At 33.0% G+C, this 22,689-nt stretch overlaps 1 protein-coding gene and 1 pseudogene across 1 annotated transcript; one reads left to right on the top strand and one right to left on the bottom strand.

Annotated features, from left to right (window-relative positions):
• Positions 1-2,309, bottom strand: LOC128187453 (AN1-type zinc finger protein 1-like; annotated as a pseudogene).
• A 3,953-nt stretch (positions 2,310-6,262) lies between these two features.
• On the top strand, positions 6,263-9,893 carry LOC128190453 (uncharacterized). The gene is made up of 5 exons (XM_052862510.1): positions 6,263-6,605; positions 8,045-8,122; positions 8,400-8,476; positions 8,948-9,029; positions 9,212-9,893. The coding sequence occupies exons 1-5, from the start codon at positions 6,299-6,301 to the stop codon at positions 9,457-9,459; spliced, it is 792 nt and encodes a 263-aa protein (XP_052718470.1). The 5' UTR covers positions 6,263-6,298; the 3' UTR covers positions 9,460-9,893.
• Positions 9,894-22,689: the final 12,796 nt, after the last annotated feature.

A 22,689-nucleotide genomic window follows, 5' to 3' on the forward strand; every position in this document is an offset into this window, starting at 1 on the left:
TTATCGCTGTAATTCGAAATCTATAACATCACATCTTCTATCAGTCTTTCCAAAATCACTGTTCCGCCGTTAAATAATGCTTCAATTTGTAAAAGAGAATTGATTGTTTGATAAATGGGTAAAATGGATTTATCATTCATAGAAATCAGACGTAGATTCTGCAATGTAAATCGCATAATCTTAACTATAATTGTTGTACGTCACGAGTACATATGCCAACATCTACAATGTGTGTGAAAGATTGATCAATGAACAATGACGCTATTCCAAATGTTCATATGTTTAACAAAAACCACGTCCCTCTTTGAACAGCTATCAATCAAACTGATATGATCAGTTTACTCTTGAAATGCATCATTTATTAATGTATTATTTTGCTTTAAAAAACCTGTATAATAGAGATAATTCTGACATGGAACCTCAGCTGCCGGTGTTGTAATTATTGCTAATGCTTCCTCTTTCTGCTGCCACATCTACTGTAAAACAACTTTTATTCGCGTGCGAGAAATTTTCGCGAGCTGTGCGAGAGTATCATCGTCGCAAATATTTCTCGCCGCAAACCAGTCCACGTCACATGGTTGTTATAACAAGACGAGGCTGGAGAAGGCCTGGTCGCGAACATGAGTTGTCGCAAACCAGTTTTTAGGAAGTGAATCGCGAAATAAAGTTGTCGCGAATAAAAGTTGGTTTACAGTATTGCTCTGCCAACTGACCAGACCAGACCAACAAATGCATTAGTATCGTATTTAAAATATTTTTGTGAAGAAAAGAATAATAGGACAAAAATGGTTACTAGTGAATACCATGATACAGTACATTGTGATAACATTTGATTAATATTGGTGGCAAATACTAAATCAATATTTTTTTTTCCTATTTATAGTCAATCTTGCATCTCTCTCTCTCTCTCTCTCTCTCTCTCTCTCTCTCTCTCTCTCTCTCTCTCTCTCTCTCTCTCTTAGAGATACATTTAATGCTACCTGGGTATTGAATTCATTAGCCCATTCATGATTAACATCAACAAAATATATAAACAGTACCAGACTTTTTTATACTGGTGAATAAAAAATACCTTATAAAAGAACAGGCTTGGTGGTGTCCTTGGAGATGGAACCACCTGGTAGCACCATCTGAAGGTACACCCTGTCAAAGTCTGGGATCTTCGCATCACCAACTGCATGAAGCATCATCTTCTTTAGAGCCACCTTGGCCACAGTCTTACTGGATTTCTTTCCTTTTTTTATTTTGTTTATTTCTACTTTATTTCCTTTCTTGGATAGTGTAATTGAAATATTTAATTTAAAAAAAACAATATTTCGGTAAATGAAGCTTAAAAGATACATGTAATCAAAAGTACATATGAGTACATAGCTGTAGATGCTATTATCAATAAGTCATGGGTAGCTATTATGTTAATAATTTTTGGATGGTCTTAAGAGAAATACAACTTGCATACCAGCCACACAAAATGTGTATAAAATGAATATAAAAATACCTAAAATTTGTTGCACGTGTTCTGCTGTTTTGTTGTTTTTTTTCCACTATCTTCTCACAGTTATGATCCTTCTGATACCTGTGTCTAAAATGGTTTTGCACAAGATACTTGAACAACAATCAGAAAATATATAGTATCCCATGCAAACTCTTAGAATTGTTATACTTCTGTTTATATTCAGGGAAAATGGTCAATATGAAATATTTTAGGCCATGAACATGAATAATCGAATTCAGTCTAATAAAGGCCTCCAACCTTCTATTGTAATTAGGAAAATTAAATTTAGAAATGATTGGTAGTTGTCAGTACGAAATTGTATTTTTACTTATGAGTGCATGGTGATTTTGTGTTAAATGAAGCCATGCATGGTGATCTGACTTTGTTGGTCAAGTTTGGTCAAGGTTTCAAGCAACAATTCTCTGAAAAAGAGTTCATCTTTCCTACCATAAGCAGAAATTTCTGGAACATTTTTCACACACTACTGACATGAGCTCCCTGGTTTTGCACTGTGTAAAACTGTAGAAAATTTAATATAGCTTTAGCTTCTATTCACATGAGAAAACAGACAAGATATTACTAACTTTTCATTCTCTCGCAGTGTTTCTTTATGATACAATTAAAACCTCGCAATTATAGAATCAAAAATATCCAAAATTGTTTCACGCCGTAAAAAATCAATTGTTCTTAAAAATTATCGAGATTGTAAATGGTCGACGATTATTGTTAAACCTTTTAGTCTTAACATGAGACATAAGACATTTTACACTGCAAGCGTTAACATTAACCAAAATACCTATTATAATTCTGACCTCATTTATCCGAAATCGTTATTTTAAACCCGAAGCTTTAAGAAAGTGCTTTTAAAATAAGTTTGAATAAGTACATGTACTATTATTTACATAATATTTGATGGGCTAAAAAAATCTATATAAAACACACTGAAGCTGCGTCCTCAATGCGATTTTGTTGCGTCCTATAAAACGCCGAGATGTGTGCAGTGGTAACCCTTCCGTCTTATGGATCTACTTGAGGGTCAGCTCAAACTTAGTAATCACCAAGTCCAGTAGTTCTTTCACAACCAGTTTTATTAAAGCATGGTCGTTTAGTCAAAGTTACTACAATTAAAAGCAGCCCATATCAAAGAATAATTATGCTCAACATCATTTTACATCTGTATATATAACATTCTACTTATGATGGATAGTCCTGACTTGTTCGACCCCTCTACGATGTTCATGAGTGAACATTTAGTACTCAAATTTCAGAGTTATATTTTATTTCTAAATAAAGCAACACAACTGTCAGAACAGTCAGAAATAATATTGTAATGCAGGTTTTGAGTCTCCGAGTCCGAGTCTTTGAGGCCCCTAACTGGGTATGATTCATCGCTTACACATAATACAATCATGCATACATGGCTTAAAGGTTACAAAGTTAAATAGCATTACATGACTAACTTGCAATATCGAGGCCTTCATTGCGGACACAGGATGCCCAATATAACAATTTGTTGATAACTTGTTTATATATTTTCGGTTTGGATTTTACTGTGCCAGAATTAATTAACCTCATTTAGGACTAAGCGTATTTGGATGAAGGCTTTGAGTACCCTGCCTTATTATGACGTATTGCTTGCGTGCAATATTGAAATGTCATATATAAAAGTATACATGAGTTTATGGTGTAAAAGGTTACAAAGGTTATATAGAATATGTAATACATGACTCAATATGGAATACCAGAGCTATTGATGCAGACACAGAATTGCCAAAAATGACACTTAAATAATAAAGTGCTTTCTTTGGGGATTCATTCGGGATATGAAGGTAGCGACATTGCAGAAAAAATACATAACCAGCGTTAGCGGGTTATGTAATTTTTTTCTGCAATGATCGCTACCTTTATAGCCCGCATTAATCATCAAAGAAAGCACTTTACTGACATCATTATGATTATTTTGTGCAGTCCGTGATTTTTCTTAGGTTGCTAGTGGCTTCGTCCAATCGATAAACAGGGCATGTCCATTTTATTCCTGTCAGTATCTTCTTGTCAGTTAAAACCCGTTGTAGATTTCGACCAATCGATAAACGGGGCGTGTAGATTTCAGTCTGGCTGTTTCTATAGAGCTATTAATTAACTATATGTTTCCGTAAGAAATAGAGGAAATAATATTTAGAAGATGTAAATATTTATTTATATACTCTCAATTTGGATACTATGATGCCCGTATTATGCACCTGGTTTCATAATCAACATTTAGGAATACTACGCAGTGCTACAAGAGTCACAGAGTTCATTCTGTTAGTTATCATTACAACAATTCATTGCGCAGTATCTAGGTATACATAAGTATCATAGTGACCCATATGTAATACTAGCAATTCACGGTCATAGCATGGCTGACAGTAGTGTCTCCTACAGAGCCGCAAAAACCAAAGGCATCTTCACCTGTCGCGGTAGGATCGTCTAGAACGCAAAACGATGGCGTTAGAAAGAAACATGCAGTAGGAACGAAAATGGGTCACCCTGGCAGCGCCGTAAGGTCTCCAACAGCGCCAATTAGAGCTTCGTTGGAGCGCCAACGTAACACACATGTTATGGGTCAGAGTAACCCGAAGGGCCAGCAATAATCAATCACACAGTTTAAAATTAACAACAATTTATTTACAATAAATTTATGATATATAAAACAAAAAGTGGAAACGTACTGCATGAATCCAAACATACATACAGTCGAGTGTCCGTTATGTATTGTACATAAAATGTTCCAGTGAAAGTAACAAAGCTTGAATCCGTGCCCCATTGGAAGTGATTTTCACAATTTGAGAAGAGGATATTATGGACAAAATTACAACTACAATGCATTTGCATTTGATTTATCTCCCACAACTAAGAATATAAGGTGTATATATATATATATATATATATATATATATATATATATATATATATATATATATATATATATATATCTATATATATATATATATATATATATATATATTTATTTTCACTATGTGGCCATATTGATCATACCCAAGGACCTAAAGCCCTGATTCAGGGGCCATGAGTTTCACAATTTTGGTAGAGGGCTTTACGAACATCATAAATATACATTCAGTTATCTTCCCTACCTTGGAAGATTCAATACATTTTCACTTTGGTAGGGGCCTAAATGGACATTATAAACACCCATTTAGTTTTTCTCAAATATATATGTATTGGAGTTGAGAAGACGATTTTTCTACGAAGGAATACATTTTCACTGTATGACCGTATTGGACCCGATCTAGGACCTGAGCCTCTGACCTGGGGACTATGAATTTCACAAACGTCACGTTGGGGAGCGTTACCAGGATGCTTGTGTTGTGCAACGTCGACAATTTGGTGGAGGTAGCGTTATGGTGTGGGATGGAATATCAGCACGTGGAAGGACCCCTCTACAAATTGTCAATGGAAATCTCACCGGCGTACGCTATCCAGATGAAATTATTCAGCGTCATATGATTCCCTTCATACAGAGACATCAAAATCACATCACTCTGCAACAAGACAACGCAAAACCACACGTTGCACGTGTAGTCAGGGACTTGTTTGTTCAACAGAATGTCGATGTCTTGCCTTGGCCAGCTGTTTCCCCCGATTTGTCGCCGATCGAGCACGTCTGGGATGAAATGGAAAGACGTTTACGTCGTTTACCAAATCAGCCAGTGACATTGGCTGATTTAGGCCAGGCTTTAACCAACATCTTGAACAACATCCTTCAAGCATTTCTGAACACTTTAGTGGCATCAATGAGGCGTCGCTGTCAAACATGCGTGAACGCAAATGGTGGTCACACGCGTTATTAATTTTGTTAATTCAATTTTAAATAATTGTGACTTTTGAGTGTGCTGAAATTGACGTTATTCCACGTTGACATTAATGTGTTATGAGATGTTAGGAATACATGTGTTAACAGTATTACAAAAAATAAAAATTGTTCATTGTAATTTTTAAATGTTTTTTTTCATATATTAAATAATGCACAGTTTCTTTTTTCCGCTAGTATATTTAGAAGACATTAATTAACAATGTAAAAATCATTTATCACAGCTACAGGAATAAAATTTGACATATTCAGTTAAACAATGCATCTTTAATAGTTTTTGAAAATTAAGAAGATGCGTTTTTTTATACCGACATATAGGTCGTGCTTTGGATTCCGAAGATTTATGTATAAGCATGCATGTATGAATTACAATCAATTTCTGTTAGATATAGAGGTAAAAATACTTCGATGATGGAATTATTGTATCTCTAACCTTTTTCAGAAAAAAAATATTTATTTTAATTGTGTATATATATATATATATATATATATATATATATATATATATATATATATATATATATATATATATATATATATATATATATATATATACAGGTCATTGAGGTATAGAGATTATAGATTTTTGAAATGGGAAACATTAGATGTCCACAGAATCACACACAATGGATCAAAGTGGATTTCCATTTAATTACTAACATAATGTGAGGCAGAATAGAGTCTTATTTTTGGAATAAAATCCGTCTCATACACATTGTCCGTGTTAAAAGTGAATTTATGTCGATATTCAATTTTAGACCTACGAATTAATATGTTTGTTTTCTTGCAAACTTTGTTTGCTTAGGTACAAGGAAGTAGATAACCCTATGTGATGTAGATGCTCATCTTGACCAATGACATCACATTTTAATAGAAACATGCCTATATAACGAATTACACCCAGTACGTCAAACTAGTTTTTGAACCTCAGTATGGAACAAACCATATTTCTTGTTTTTGTGGTGATCTTTGCTGTACGTGGGGTCACCATCTCCGACTTCATGTCCAGAAACCCCACTTACGACAACCGGGCAACTCTGTCAACTAATGTTTTATCAACACTTATTTTCCGAAGTTCAATACACTGTGCATCTTATTGCACAAGAAATGACGAGTGTAAATCCACCATGTACAACATGAACACTCACTCCTGTCAACTTCTGTCTGTTCACATGGATGCAGTGTCAGATACAGGACCACAAACTTACCATGGATGGCTGTATTATGAGAGAAAAATTGGTAGGTATATTTTTTAAAGATTTTCTTTGTATTTCTATTTCTCTCTCTCTCTCTCTCTCTCTCTCTCTCTCTCTCTCTCTCTCTCTCTCTCTCTTGAGTTAATAAGGTTTCATATGCTTTTGGTTTCTTTATCAATTTGTTTTACAATTCTATAATATTTATTTGAGCAAATATCATTCCAAATAAAATGACAAAAAGGCTGAAATTTATTAGTTAGAATGACATTGGAAAGAGTTTAAGAAGGAAAACAAGTGATTAAAGGTGATTAGAATAATATATTTTTAATGGGAAAAAATTGGCTTTTCAAACAAAAAATTCTTTAGAGCTTTGCAATATATCTTTTGCAAAATGCAAGATGAACATTTTTAATTTGAATTGCTATCATCAAATCTTAAAAGAACAATGTTGGAAAAATATTTCATAGTTACGTCAAAAAAGAAGCATTGAATAATTCTTAATCTATTAACCGTAATCTTTTCAAAATCATTTTAAATCAATGAGACATAAAGTGACAAGAAAATAAAACATATTTTTTGCACCAGTGTGTAAAATTATAATTTATCATTATCTAACTAAAGTAACGAAAAATTAACGCTTGTTGCAAATAACAGACTCTCGTTGCAGATCGCAACTATTCAAGGCAAATGTTTCCCCAAAAAATACATGTATTTAAACAATAAAATGTCCTTTTTTGGGTGATTTATGCGGGTATGAAAGAAAATATTATTGCTAAAAGCGGATTGATGTATCTTTTCCCTGCGTTGATTGCTACTTAATCGATACCTTACCATAACCCGTAGGGAACACTTATAATAGTTTTTAATAAATTTTTAAAAACAGTTTTCTTATATCTATGCCTGATACTGTGGAATCACTAAAATTCGTGGAGGCCAGTTTTCGTGGATTTATTAAATTTTACAGGTTCGTTGGGACGTAATTTCGTGTACTCTCTTATACTTACGAAAGGATATGTGACTTTATAACACCGAATTATTAATTAGTGGAGGATATTAATTAGTAGATGAGAGGTACCCACGAAATCCACGAAAATTGAGCCACCACGAAAACTAATGATTCCGCAGTAGTTTCACCAGGTTTTTTTTTTAGGACTTTTCATAATTTATAGTACTACACATGTTTTGAGATACATGAAATGGTATCCATGATGTCATTCTTGCCTTAATATATAAAATATCTAGTTTCTGGTTGGTAAATTAAAGTCAGTCTGCTTTGTTTGGATTTCATTGGTTTAAATTAGTGATTAGAATACATGTATATATAAGGGTGTTCGATCAGTAATACTTCTCTTGGTTAGGGATCAACTACCTTTTGACATGTTTCCCTTCCTATTCCTATAATCATGATACATTGGCACATTTGTTATAATGAATGTTGTAATGCAATTAACAATACGTTTTTAAATTGACTACATCATACAGATGGAACGATGCCAACCACCACAACAGTCGATGTTGAGACCACAGTAGTCAGCACTGAAACTACACAGACAACATTTGGTAAGCAACCTAATGCCCCAGTAATATCTTGTTGGATAATGATTAGGAATAATATAAGATCCACGATTCATTGGTTTTCCTTGTTAAAATTTGTACCCGCCGCTAAATTGTGGGATTGCAGAGGTGTCTATTTTAATGGTGAAGGAACAAGAGACGTTCATTTATGACATCATTTGGCAGGAGGTACGCGTATCGGAGGTATCTAGTTTATTGTGATTTTTAAGCTTATTTAAAGAAATACAAATAATTAAATAATCAATGTTATTTTTTTTTTCAGATTGTTCAATTTGGCACTATCGTTTTGGTCATTGGTATTTGTTGGATTCTAATTACAGAACATTCAATGATTCTCGGGTGAGATAACATTTTAGGACTTTGTGATACTGTTATATCTTTTACCACAACATAAAGTCTTAATTATAAATTGATAGGTACCAAGCTATGTAGATGATTGTCATTTTAACAGTATGGATTTTTTGTTTCACGATACACATCTATAAGCAGCCATCATGGGCTTCCGAAATTGAAGTCCGTCATTAGAATACTGCCAATATTTCAACTGTCATTGTCGACATTATTTCTTATTTCCTAACGGTACAATTGGTAAACCTGAAGTAAAACACACAGTCTTCATGCAGCTATTTTGTCTCTTTAACAAAAAAAAAAAGGCGAAGAAAGGGTAATCAGTCTTTGACCACAAATACTCTGAACCTACATGTTTATTTATCAAGTGAAGCACGTTATTGTTATAAACCTAACCATAGATACCATAAACTCAATATAAATCATTTATGTGAATTATTATCACCAATATTCTTTTCACAGACATTTTGTGCCAGCCTGTCTTCACCAGCTTACGTCATTGAAGTGCAGTCTCAAGCTGACAATGACTGGCTTTCAGAATTGAGTAGGTTTTTAGGCATTATAAAATTTCATAGACTTTAGTTAACACTGAAGAAATATGATACACAATAAAGACAACCAGTCAAACGAACTGGAATGTGATTCATTAAATCACGTATATAATACAACGGTGTGTATAAAGTTCTAATGAAAGAATTTTCTTAATTTTTGTTTAAACACATGCAGCATCAACCAATTGTGGAGTGGCTCACGAATACTGGCTGAACGGATACGATACAGATAATTCCGGGACGTTTACGTGGATTAATGGTCAAAATCACACAACGTACACTAACTGGCATACTGGTGAACCGAATGATAGTAAAGGCCTCGGCTCTGAAAAATGTATTGCCTCATCTACTGGATATATGGGAGTTTGGGTTGATATTCCATGCACGGAGATGAGGCCGGTTGTTTGTGAAAGAAATGTCTAGTCTCGAATCTAATGCCACCGTGTGAAAAGACTTTATTTTGAGTTTGCGTATGAATTTCAATACCTTTTAGAATGTACATCACTTTAAAAAATTAGAAAACAATATCTGCATCGTAAAGACTGCACAAGACTAAAGATTTTGTAATTTCAAGAAATTAGTCTTCTAATATGTTAATGTGAAAACACTGGGGAAAAACTTAATTTGATTATCAAAATATATGACTCATTCTTCCATCTCTAAAATCTTTGCATGCCATATATGTATATATTTATCAAATTATGTATACATATCACTATATTTGTAATTCCTTTATTGTTCTGTGCCACTTCTTCCACGATTTCCTCTGACGTTATTGGTCATATTGTATAATGTTCTGAACCTCAAATACATGTACCACATTTAGAAAGGTGTTAGTAAATAAACTAAACTGGATCTTGGGTGACATACTGTTTCTTGAAACCAGTACTGATAAGTTTTCAATAACCTCAAGCTGTAATAGTTATCAAATTGCAGTAATCCTTTCACTTATGGACGTTAGGTCCTGCGATAAAAAGTCTTAAAGTTTTTTCTAAATTATTTTATAAATCTACACACATAGCCTAACCAAAATTCAAAACAAAATTAGATATAGCGGTGAACATACTTCAATGATGTTACTATTGTATGTCTAACTTTTTTCGGAAGCAATATTTATTTTTATCATTACAATTCAGTAACTCATTTTGACCTTACTGGCATTCGTAAAGAAAGTGATATATATATATATATATATATATATATATATATATATATATATATATATATATATATATATATATATATATATATATATATATATATAAATGAATTATTATACCCCCGCTCCGAATGAGAGGGGGTATACTGTTTTACCCTTGTGTGTCTGTCTGTACGTCTGTCCGTCCGAAACAAAAATTTCTGTCGCATTTATCTCAGCAACTATTTATCGCAGATGCATGAAATTTTTACACAGTGTTTGTTAAGGCATGCCATATCGTGGGATATATACAATCTGACGTCAACTTCCTGTTATATGACGACTTTGCTTATTTTTTAACCAAAATTTTCAAACAAATTTTCGTCAAAGATTTCTCAGCAACTATTTATCGCAGATGCTTGAAATTTTTACACAATATTTGTATAGGCATGCCATATCGTGGGATATATTTTTGTACCAATCAGACGTCAACTTCCTGTTAAATGAGTACTTTGTTTATTTTTAGCAAATATTTTCAAACAAATTTTTGTCAAAGAATTCTCAGCAGCTGTTTATCGCAGATGCTTGAACTTTTTACACAATATTTGTTTAGGTATGCCATATTGTGGGATATATTTTTGTATCAATCGGACGTCAACTTCCTGTTAAATGAGTACTTTGTTTATTTTAGCCAAAATTTTCAAACAAATTTTCCTCAAAGATTTTTCAGCAGCTATTTATCGCAGATGCTTGAAATTTTAACACACTATTTGTTTAGGTATGCCATATTGTGGGATATATTTCTGTATCAATTGGATACCAGCTTTCTGTTAAATGTCGACTTTGCTTATTTTGCTTATTCACATCAGAGCGGGGGTATCACTAGTGAGCATTGGCTCACAGATATCTTGTTCTTTTTAATGTTGTATAGAATATAGATGGTTTATATTTGTAATATATCCCTTTTAATACATTTACCTATTTCCAAATGCTAATATCGTAATGTCACTGATACTGTTGAAAGCTGTATGACTGCAGATATTTTTATACTTTATTAATCTCCTTGAGAAAAAGAGCTCTATACATGTATATAGATATAGGAAAATATTCATTTGTAGTTAAAAGCTTTTGAAATTTTTCTTTACTAGATAAATAGTTTATACCTTAAAAATCGCAATCACTTAAGGTTTTGAAGTCCATTAAGCCGGTTTTGAGAATTCGCCTACACAAATCTTGCCGAAAAAAATAATAAAAGGGGGAAAGAGCAAAAAATTAAAGACAAAAAAAGGTCTTCAGCAATTAACATACACATTAATATACTTACATGTCTACGATATATACGATGTCTAATATGATATTTTTTAAAGAATAAATTAAATAGTAAGTGCATTTCCTGAGTTGCAGAGTGGTCATTGAGAAAAAAGATGCGCAACATGCGTTGTCAGTATTTCATCACTGACATCTAACACCTGCTGTGTTTACACGAAACGTGTGTGTGAATAAATAGGCATTGGTCTCGTTAAGGGTTTTGTTTATAAAATATTATTAATGCAAATAAAGAGCTGAAAAGGAAGCGACTGCGTGCAATATAGATACGCCGCGTGTAAGTCTCGGCATGAGTTGCTTATTTTGTATGCCAAAAGCGAACTTCATTACGATGTAATGAATTCTATAATATGCACAATCTCCCTGTTTTCGATTGCATGACACATTGCAATTGACACACAGAACGCTTTAATGCATTAGAAAATGTCAATCAAAATATTTAGCGATGCCCGAGAAAAATTATTTCAATTGTCAAAATTTTATTTATTACAATCAGAAATCTCTGTCTGGTTGAACAAACCAGACAGAGATTTCTGATTGAAAAAAAATAACCCCCGAACATATGAATGTAAAATCAGAATTTATACATTACGGACGGTGATCAGGGCAAGGACAGCCGTCTGGACTTGATATTTTTTGTAGGAGAGCATTCTTTTAAATTTATTGTTGACTGACAGTTGGATAAGGGTGTAAGGAACAGTACCTCAAAGTTTCATTTCGTTTCACATTTTAACTTGCAAGTAAGAATTATTTTCTAAATGCCATAACTAATCTGTCAATTGAAATTTAAAAACAAGCAGAATTATTCTAAACCCTTTAAAAATTGTTACAACACTGAGGCCGTTGGCTCAATATTTATTGAGAATTACATCATGAATTTAAGGCCGTCAATTGTCAAAGTTGAAGGTTAAGCATAATCGGAAAACGATAAAAATCAAATTTGGATAAAATTGGGATTTACATAAAAAGGACCAACTCTATATGTGAAAAAAGTTTAGAACCCTCTGGGCCCTTAATTTAAAGGACAAACTCCTTTCTTTGGAGTGAGTTGATTACTCTTTTGAAATTTATTTTGTTTTACAATTGTTTAGAACTTCTTTTCTTGAGCAGTTCTTTAGATATATGGAGAAGAACGTTTAAGGGACTAGCCCTTCGTGTACTTATTGGGGATGTGTATTGAAGATTGAAAGGAAGAATCATGTTGAGAACATAATTATGAGCGTTTTGTCTTCAATAATGCTTTTCAGAATATTTCTCCATTTAGAGATATGATACATTAGACCGGGCATTTGGAGGTCTAGCCCCTTTAAATCCCGAATTACATAAAATATGAGGAAAATTTTTAATGTCTAGGCGTATAACTTTAAAGCTATACACGCTATAATTTACGTCAATTTTGAATGATAGTGAAAACGCATGTGTTTGTCTACTTATAAAAGTTATCCTTAATCTGTAAATTACAATGGTGAATTCCATCTCGTTACAAAGATAAAGATTTTTAATTGTTTATTTTCCTGCCAGGAAAATATACCTTTTTCATGAATATTGATGAAGGAAGAGCAAACCGACCTCATTGCGCATGTCCGCGGAGAACTAGGTGGTCGTTATTGTTTGCCTAATTAAATATCCAACTTGATTTTTAATATGCTTAACAGTTGTTAATTTGAAATACATACATGTATAATGGGTAAAATACGTTTGTCATTCACGATACCCTTACTTCTGCATTAACACTTATAGGATCTATAAATAGCACATAGGGGAAAACACAGGTCTACGTCATTTTTTTAAAGGAAGTATTCATATCTACTCGAAGGCTTGTATTTTTTTCTTTTGTTTGTACTCGTATATTGGACAAATTTATGCTTTACTGAAAATATCCTTTCCTTTGTCAAACTATCACAATTATGAAGATGTTGACCCTTCACCAGTTTTGGTATGATAGACTAAATTTAGCTGTCGATATCACGTGATAGATTGATATTCACGAGGAGGCATTACTTTCCTGGCAGGAAAATAAATATTTTTTATTGTTTAATAGTTGATATATTTGTTACGTGATCGAATTGAGCATTATAATTAACAGCATAAAGGAAACTTTTATTAGTAATCAAACACATACATTTTCCCCTTTATTCAAAATTGACGCAAATTATAGCGTGTATAGCTTTAAAATAAAAATTATCCAATAAACAATAAAATGAAATGTAATTATTATATAAGAAGTTTCTTTCCTAACAATGTAGTAATACAGCGTAGCGCAGTGGGCTAGAAGGTTGACTACTAATCTGTAAGTCATGAGTTCGAATCCCGCTTGGGCTTTTACATATTATACCTCTCCATTTTCTTTTTTTTTAAATCTATATTTAGTTAAATATTGTAAAATCAGAAAATTGTAAACCGCTGAAAGTATTCTAATCATACTGTACTTTAATCCACATTAATATCGACAGATGACCCATACCGCCTTACAACAACATAACTTCGTAGGTTAATGTTTAATCTTTTTTGTTATTTACTCTTTAATATATCGCTCAAATCGGAATTTTGTTTGTGTTGCAGCTAAATAAATAAACCAATGTATGCATTACAGAAAGACGCAAATCTTGTGTATTAGATAACATTTGACCGCTAGTTAGATCAGCCGCGATGTATTTCCTCGGCCGCGGGCGAGGGATCGCGTACAAAATTGTTTACATACACAGCTCGGAACCCAGCTAGATTCTAAATGTTGTGCAGTATAATGGCTCATGCAACTGCATTGCATAAAACAATTCCTTTATCCATAACGTGTTTCACTAGAAAAGAACAAATATACAGTTTCCGTATGTAAGATGGTACATTGTTTACCGTAGCTGTATGTCAGTTATCCGCACAAATACCTCGTTTAGTTACCAAATGAAAACAGATACATGGTAATGAGTCTAACTGTGGTTTTTTTTAGAAATCGCGTACACAAAATTTGTAAGAAAAAAAGAATAGGTAAAAAAAGAGAACGGAAACAAAAAGGTCTTCCGTTGGAAACGGAAGACCTTAATTAGGCACGATGTCGACTCGATGTTGGACAACATTGTAATGTCGACGATGTAAACAAATAAGAAGACGGACGATGTAGAAACGATGTCGACTCAATGTTGATTAAGATTGTAATGTCGAAGATGTAAATAAGAAAGAAGAGTTACGATGTAGACATAATGGCGACTCATTATCGATCAACATTGCTATGTAGACGATGTTTACATGTACGATGTAAAAAAGAAAGGAGTTCGATGTAGAAACGATGTCGACTCGATATCGATCAACAATGCGTTGTCGACGATGTACGTAAACAAGAAAGAAGGAATACGATGTAGACTCAATATCGTTTCGATGTTGGACGACAATGCGATGTCGACAATATATGTCAACGATGTAAACAAGATATATGAAAGACGATGTAGATACAATATTGTCTCGATGTTGGTCAATATTGCGATATCGACGATGTAGACATGATTTGAACTAGATTGGTTTTGTTTAGTCATAGGGATATGTTAATTAAGTTTAGATTAAAAGGGGAAAGGAGTGTGGTTTATGGATTAAAATTGAGAAAAATGTATGTATTTAAGAACACCTAAGTGTAAATGTCCATATTGATTCTATGTTGGAAGGATTAAGTATGTTTCGTGTGAATAAAATTAAGTTGGGGAATAGCTTGGTAGGATGCCACTCGGCTTTCTACTGGTTGCTAATGGAAAAGAGAAACAATTCCGTAAAATTAAACAACTGTTATAGATAGTTTTAAATTCTCTTAATTTTTAAACTTTAATGTAACATATGTGAATGAACATGTACAGAATTGATTAATAACGGTTGATTTAATTTGCTGTTTTTGTTGATAAAGAACAACTTTCGACTCAAAAATTATATCCCATGAATGTAGTTATTTACCTGACCTGACATAGGGATGCTTTAAAATGAAAAAAAAAAAACACATGAAAAATATACTCTGTTTGGATTTTGCAAAGATGTATTTAATTTGCTGACATATACTTTTTTTATTTGAAAAAGAAATAAGGCAAAAAAAAAATTAAAGTGAGAATTACACCAAAAAAATCCCCACAAATTGTGTTTAAATTGACAGATACCGAGCTATGTAGATAATTGTCATTTTAACAGTAAACAGTAAATAGTAAAACACAGTCACATATTTTTCAGCTATAATACTGTCTCTTTAACAAAAAAGGCAAAGACCTTGCAATCAGTATTGATCTATCATAATTATAATCAATAATTTTTTTCACAGACATTTTGTACCAGCCTGTCTCCACCAGCTTACGTCATTGAAGTGCAGTCTCAAGCTGAAAATGACTGGCTTTTAGAATTGATAGGTTTTTAGGAATTTTAGGGTTTCATAGACTTAAGTTACAACGTAAAAATATGATACACAGTAAAGACAACCAGTCAAACGAACTGGAATATGATTCAACAAAACATGTATATAATACAATGGTGTGTAATTAAACATGATTATTGTTCAATATAAAGAAGTCTATTTCAATTTTTTTTTAAACACATGTAGCATTAACCAGTTGTGGAGTGGTTTACGAATACAGGCTGAAAGGGTACGACACGGATAATTCCGGGACGTTTAAATGGATTGATAGTATACAGTTGTTGACTGGGGTCGAGGGCAACAGTTGATCTGTCGGACTGGCTCGCAAACTGTTGCCCAAGGCCGTAGGCCGCGGGCAACAGTTTGCGAGCCGGTCCGACAGATCAACTGTTGCACGAGACACAGTCAACAACTGTTTTGTTATACCCCTTCTAATCAATAACACGTTTTCGCGGAATGTGACGTCACCGGTCAACAGTCTTTTTTAACAGTCGATTTTAACAGTTCCAATTTAACAGTTCCAGTACAACAGTCAAAATGCTTGACTTTTTTTCGTATAGAGTTATATAGTAACTGTTTTACAGGGGTATAACAATCGAAATTGGTAACTGGTATACTGGTGAACCGGATGATGAGAAAGGCGGCGTCTCTGAAAAATGTATCCCCTCATCTACTGGATATATGGGAGTGTGGGTTGATATTCCATGCTCATTCACGAGACCGGTTGTTTGTGAAAGAAATGTCTAGTCTCGAAAATATTGCCACCGTGTAAAAAGACCTTATTTTGAGACTGCATATGCATTTCGCTACATTTAAGTATGTACATCACTATTAAGTATTAAAACACAATATCTGCATAGTAAATACTGTACAAGATCAAACATTTTATAATTTCAAGAAATTAGTCTTTTTTATAAAGTAAAAAACGGGGGAAAACTTTACTTCATTACCAATGACTTGGTCTGCCATCTTTAAGATATTGTATATAGTTATCTAATTATGTATACATATCACTATACATGCATTTCCTTTATTGTTCTGTGCCACGTTTTCCACGTTTTCCTCTGACGTCATTTGTCACATTGTATAATGTTCTAAACCTCATATACCATCTCTAGTATTGTGTTAGTGAATAAACTTAACTTGATCTTGAGTGACATACTGTTTCTTGAAACCAGTACTGATTTGTTTTTAATATCCCTTAATGGAAGGACATTTAAGTGTCACCTCAAATTGTAATAGTTATCTATTTTCAGTAATCCTTCAGTTTAACTTAATTAAAAAAATGCAATGCCTTACTTTAACAGGTCATCCCGTTTTCTTGATATCAAATAAAAATCCGTCTGTTTTCAATTTGTCTGCACGGCCTATTCTCTTTTGAGAAGTGGACAGGCATAGCCTACATCCACTTCTCTTCGCAAGCCCTCATATTTTGATTCTGGAAAACGTGTAAATGTCAGAACCAAAGACGGTTTACGTTTCGACTCATGTTTCGACTCCAGTTTCCCTGAATTTTCGTAACAGACCTACTATTTCTACATTTTAAACATTATTGCATACATATATCACAAAAAAATCACCACTAACCCGCTGTCAAATCATTTTCGCAACTTCTACATCCCGGGTTTAAATTGTGTGTATCACATTGTTTATCTAGGTCAGCGCAGATGAAATGTTTATGTTTCGGATAAAATTGGAAACCTATTTAAGACAATAATGTCGAAAACGTAACTGAATCAATTTAATCTTACAATGTATAAACAAATACTGAGCCAAATAATTACAAAGTGGTATGTCTTCCCTTTTTAACCATCTCTTATGGTGACAAAATTTGTCTACATCTGTTTTTAACAATAAAACGAACATTGATTAATATAGCATACAAGAAAGATTAAAATAAAGAGTGTTTATGTGACAAAGTTACTTATTTTATTGTATGCATTTTGTTAATTTGTCTTAAATGTAAAACCGTTCTATATAGCTCTGTGAATTTTAAGAAAAATACCTTTAATCTAAAGTCTACAATCGGAGCACTATTTTCCGTTTTTTCCGACTCTAAATTTTCTACTTTTTAAACCACCTATAGCGAATGATCTCATAATTTAAAACCGGAATGTAGAAGTTGAGAAAATGATTTGACAGCGGGTTAGTGGTGTTTTGTTTGTAATATATGGATGCATTTATGTTTAAAATGTAGAAATAATGGGTCTGTTACGAAAATTCAGGGAAACTGGAGTCGAAACATGGGTCGAAGTTTAAACCGTATTTGGTTCTGACATTTACACGTTTTCCAGAATCAAAATATGAGGGCTTGCGAAGAGAAGTGGATGTAGGCTATGCCTGTCCACTTCTCAAAAGAGAATATGCACGGCCAGGTGTGTTAAAGGACCGACGTTATCCCAAAATAAGCATTTGATGCTTAAGAGACAGTACGGCACATCTTATCAAAAACCGACTTGAAAAAATTTTCCGATCGGGTTCGGTATTTTTGTACTACCCATGCATCCAGAGTAACTGACATTTGAAAACCAGAAATGAAATATATAGAGTGCATTGAAATGTCATAGGCGTCGGAACCGGGGGGGCTAGGGGGGGCTTAGCCCCCCCACTTTTTTTGCAAAGTTATACCTAACCATTAGAAACAAAGCATGATAGAGGGTTCAGCCCCCCCACTTTTTCTCGCAGGAAAGATTATTTTTCCTAAATTTACCTTGAAAGATTGAGAAGTTGGATTCAGAAGCATACTAACCCCCCCCCCCCCCCCCCCCCCCCCCCCACGGATTAGGATTTCCATGATTTTGGGAATTACTTTTTTCTCAATATTTCTAAGGATTAGTCTAGCCCCCCCACTTTCAATTTGCTTCCGACGCCAGTGAATGTCATATTTGAATTGAACTATGTAGGCACATTTGTATTCTCATTAAATTACTGGTCATATGTTGTACATGTGTGTTGCTTTACACATTGCTTGAATTTAGAACATCCATTCAAATATAACTTTTCTAATGAGGGCTCTGATACTTATTTGTGGTTCTAACCATATGCGCTTCCCAGCTTATTTTGTAAATGACGACCGATACATATTTATATATATGACTACCCTCTATTCTATACAATCAATTTTGATTGATTTTATATGATAGAGGGTAGTCATATAGAGATAAATATCGTTCGTCATTTACAAATTAGCTGGGAAGGGCCTATGATTCTAACATAATAAAAGAAAGTCACTAATCTTTCTATGTGAATATAAGTTTTAGCCCCCCCCCCCTTTGGCCCTCTAAAGATCCAGTTTTGTGGCATGCCATAATGTGCATTATCGTCGGAAAATAGTTAATATAATGTAAAATCTTACGATGAAATAGAAGTCATTTACAGGTGTGATATAATAATTATATAATAATTAGGACGGAAGCTTAACTAACGACTCATTAGTAGACCTGCAATCGTGGACCACAGGGGCTTGTGTAGAGAAAAAACATCGTTAAAAAATTGGGTACTTTGGAGAAATTTTTCCTCCGAGGTACCCAGTTTTTTTTCTACGCAAGCCCCTGTGCATGGACCTAGCTCCGATTATATTTATTTTTAAAATTCTATTTGGTATATCAGGTGATTCAAATGCAGGGCTACCTGAGTGCTGCCCCTGACAATCAACAAAAATACAAAATAGACACAATATAGAATCTTACCGCAAATAATGAAATAAAACAGTTTGAATATAGACAACGTTTTTTTGACTGCATTGGCAGTAGTAAAACCATTAGTTTTCCCAATTTCCCAAAAACAATGTTATCCAAACGTTTTATTAACATTTCTGAAATATATTCCATACGTGTTATGTAGTATCAAATCATTAATGAAAATATGTACTATGTAAGAGTCCACAGACAGATACTTTGTAAAATATTAATGTCATATCAAAAGAAATAAAAAACAAATAATGTTAATGCAATCCGTTTTGAAACGTTTTAAAAACATGAAATTTTGAAAATGTTTTTGATTAGTCAAATCTAACGTTATTAGCAATGTTTTAGGAACGTAATAAACAGTTTACAATTTTAATAATTTTAAAAATGTTGTTAAAACGTTTTTCAAACATACTTAAGTTTGGTTCTACCTAATCTATCTTACAACGTTATAATTTTTTTTATATTACTCTATGAAAATATTTTCTAAAAACTTTTCTACAACTACAATATAACGTCATGGAAACGTTATGTGCTACCTGGGTAATAAATTTCACAACTTAGATTCCTCTTATTCAAGAGATACTCCAAAACGAAAAAGTTACCATATTGGCCTTGTATTTTTCAAGACGTTAAAATATAAAATTGTTAACAGACAACAAAGGGCATACAAGACACGACAATGGACGAAGACCAATAGCGAAAGGTCGACCGAGTGATTAAAGTGACTTAAAAAGTGACTAAATTTCAATATTTGGGTATAAGCACAAATATTTGTTTTGAAACATAAATTGATATTTATTGGTGTCATTAAAAAATAATAACATTCTATTTCAACACGGATATATCTATTGTTATAATTCAAAATCTCTAACATTCACATCTTCTGTCACTCTTTCCAATATCACGGTTCCGCCATTAAATAAAGCCTCATTTTGTAAAAGATAATAGATTTTTTGATCAATTGGTAAAAAGGATTCATAATCCATAGAAAACAGACGTAGTCTCTGCGATACAATCCATAGAATGATTGTATTTGTTGTACGTTACAAGTTCATAATTATTCCGACATCTATGTGAAAGATTGATCAATGAATAATGACGCAATTCCAAATTTTCATATGTGTAACAATAACCACGCCCCTCTTTAAATAGTTATCAAACTGCTATTATCAGTTTACTCTTGAAATGTATCATTTATTGATATATTTATTATTTTGCTGAAAAAGCTGTATAATAGAGATAAGTCTGTCATGGAACCTGACCTGTGAGCTGCCTGTGTTGTTAGTATTGATTATGCTTTCTCTCTCTGGCACCACATCTAATGCTCTACCAACAGACTAGTTCTAAAACACATAACATATACCAGTTATATAAGACTTTTGGATCTAAATAATAACATAACAAATGCATTTGTATCTACAATTTATTTTGTTTACAAAAGAATGAAGGAAGAATGATGGTTACATGTGAATACCATATACAGTACAATGTAATAGCATGTGATTAATATCGGTGACAAATGTTAAATCATTGTTTTGGGGTTTTTTTTTCATATAGTCAAGCACTTTTTTATATTCATATTTTGAAAAGGATTTGACATTTTCAGATCTCGAGCAAACCTTATACATGTATAACTTTTTGCCATCTAGATAGGTATAATGCTACATTTTAAGTGGGCTATATCAGCCTATTCATGACTAACCACAACAAAATATATAAACAACAGAACCAGAATATCTTATACTGTTTAATAAATACACCTTAGAAAAAAACCAGAAGTTTAGTAATGTCTTTGGAGTACCACCTGGTAGCACCACCTGGTGATACACCCTGTCAAAGTCTGGGATCTTCGCATCACCAACTGCATGAAGCTTCATCTTCATTAGAGCCACCTTGGCTGCATTTCTTGATGCCTTTACTGGATTTCTTTCCTCTTTGTTTCTTTTTTTTTTTTTTTGGTTTTTAGGTAATTTCTTAGTAGATGTAATTTAAATATTTAAAAAATTATCTCGTCAAATGAAGCTCAAAAGGTTATAAACAAATATATATATGTACACAGCTGTAGATGCTATTATCAAGTTTTCATAAGTCATGGTCAGCTATTAAGTTTACAATTTATTGGGGTGTTCTTATAAGAAATGCAATTTGAATCTGCATACCAGCCAAACAAAATGTGGTAAAAAATGAATATAGAAAAACCCAAAATCCGTTGCACGTGTTCTACTGTTTTAGTTAGAGTTTTTTTCTTCTTCTGCAGCCTTTATTTGAAATGATATTGCACAAGATACTTTAACAACAATCAGAAAACGTGTAGTGTTCTATGCATTTTGTTATACTTCAGAATCTGTTTATATTCAGGAGAATGGTAAATATGAACCATTTTTAGGTCATGAACATGAATAATAGAATTCTACAAATTCTAACCATGACCACTAACCTTTTATTATGATTAGGAAAATCAAATTTAGAAATGATAAGTAGTTGTCAGTACGAAATTATATTTTTGCTTGTGAGTGTACAGTGATCTTGTCATACCTGAAGCTATGCATTGTGGTCAGACTTTGAGTTTGGTTGAGATTTAAAGCAACATTTCTCTGAAAAACAGTACATCCTTCTTACCATAAACAGATTTTTAAAAAAAAAAATTCACACACTACTAGCATGACCTCCCTGGCTTTGCACTTTGTAAAACTGCAAAAGTGTTAAAATAGCTCTACCTTCTATTCACAAGAGAAAATGGACTAGATATGGCTAAATTTTTTTATCTCCCGCAGTGTTTCTTTTTTGATACCACATTTACACAAATATCCAAAATTGTTTGACGTCGTGAAAAAACAATTGTTCTTAAAGGTTATCGAGAATCTAAATGGTCTACAACTATTGTTAAACCTTTTAACTGTATTTTTCACTCATTCGAATAACGCCTATTTCTGACATGAGCCCCAAGACATCAAGGCATTTTGCTATGGACGCGTTTACATTAACTAAAATACCTATTAGAATTCTGACTTCATTTATCCGAAATCGATATTTTGAATTTAAAGCTTTAAGAGAGTGCTTTTGAAATAAGTTTGAATAAGAACTACATTAACATTTGAACTGTTCCAAAAATCTATATAAAACCC

The sequence above is a fragment of the Crassostrea angulata genome, chromosome 6 (genome assembly GCF_025612915.1).
Source record: "Crassostrea angulata isolate pt1a10 chromosome 6, ASM2561291v2, whole genome shotgun sequence".
In the NCBI taxonomy this organism is placed as follows: Eukaryota; Metazoa; Mollusca; class Bivalvia; order Ostreida; family Ostreidae; genus Magallana; species Magallana angulata.

Excerpts from the sequence above, each read along its gene's own strand:
- LOC128190453 (XM_052862510.1), top strand. The coding sequence starts at position 6,299 with ATGGAACAAACCATATTTCTTGTTTTTGTGGTGATCTTTGCTGTACGT. Across the intron at positions 6,606-8,044 it reads GTATTATGAGAGAAAAATTG|ATGGAACGATGCCAACCACC; the intron begins GTAGGTATATTT and ends TACATCATACAG. Across the intron at positions 8,123-8,399 it reads AACTACACAGACAACATTTG|ATTGTTCAATTTGGCACTAT; the intron begins GTAAGCAACCTA and ends TTTTTTTTTCAG.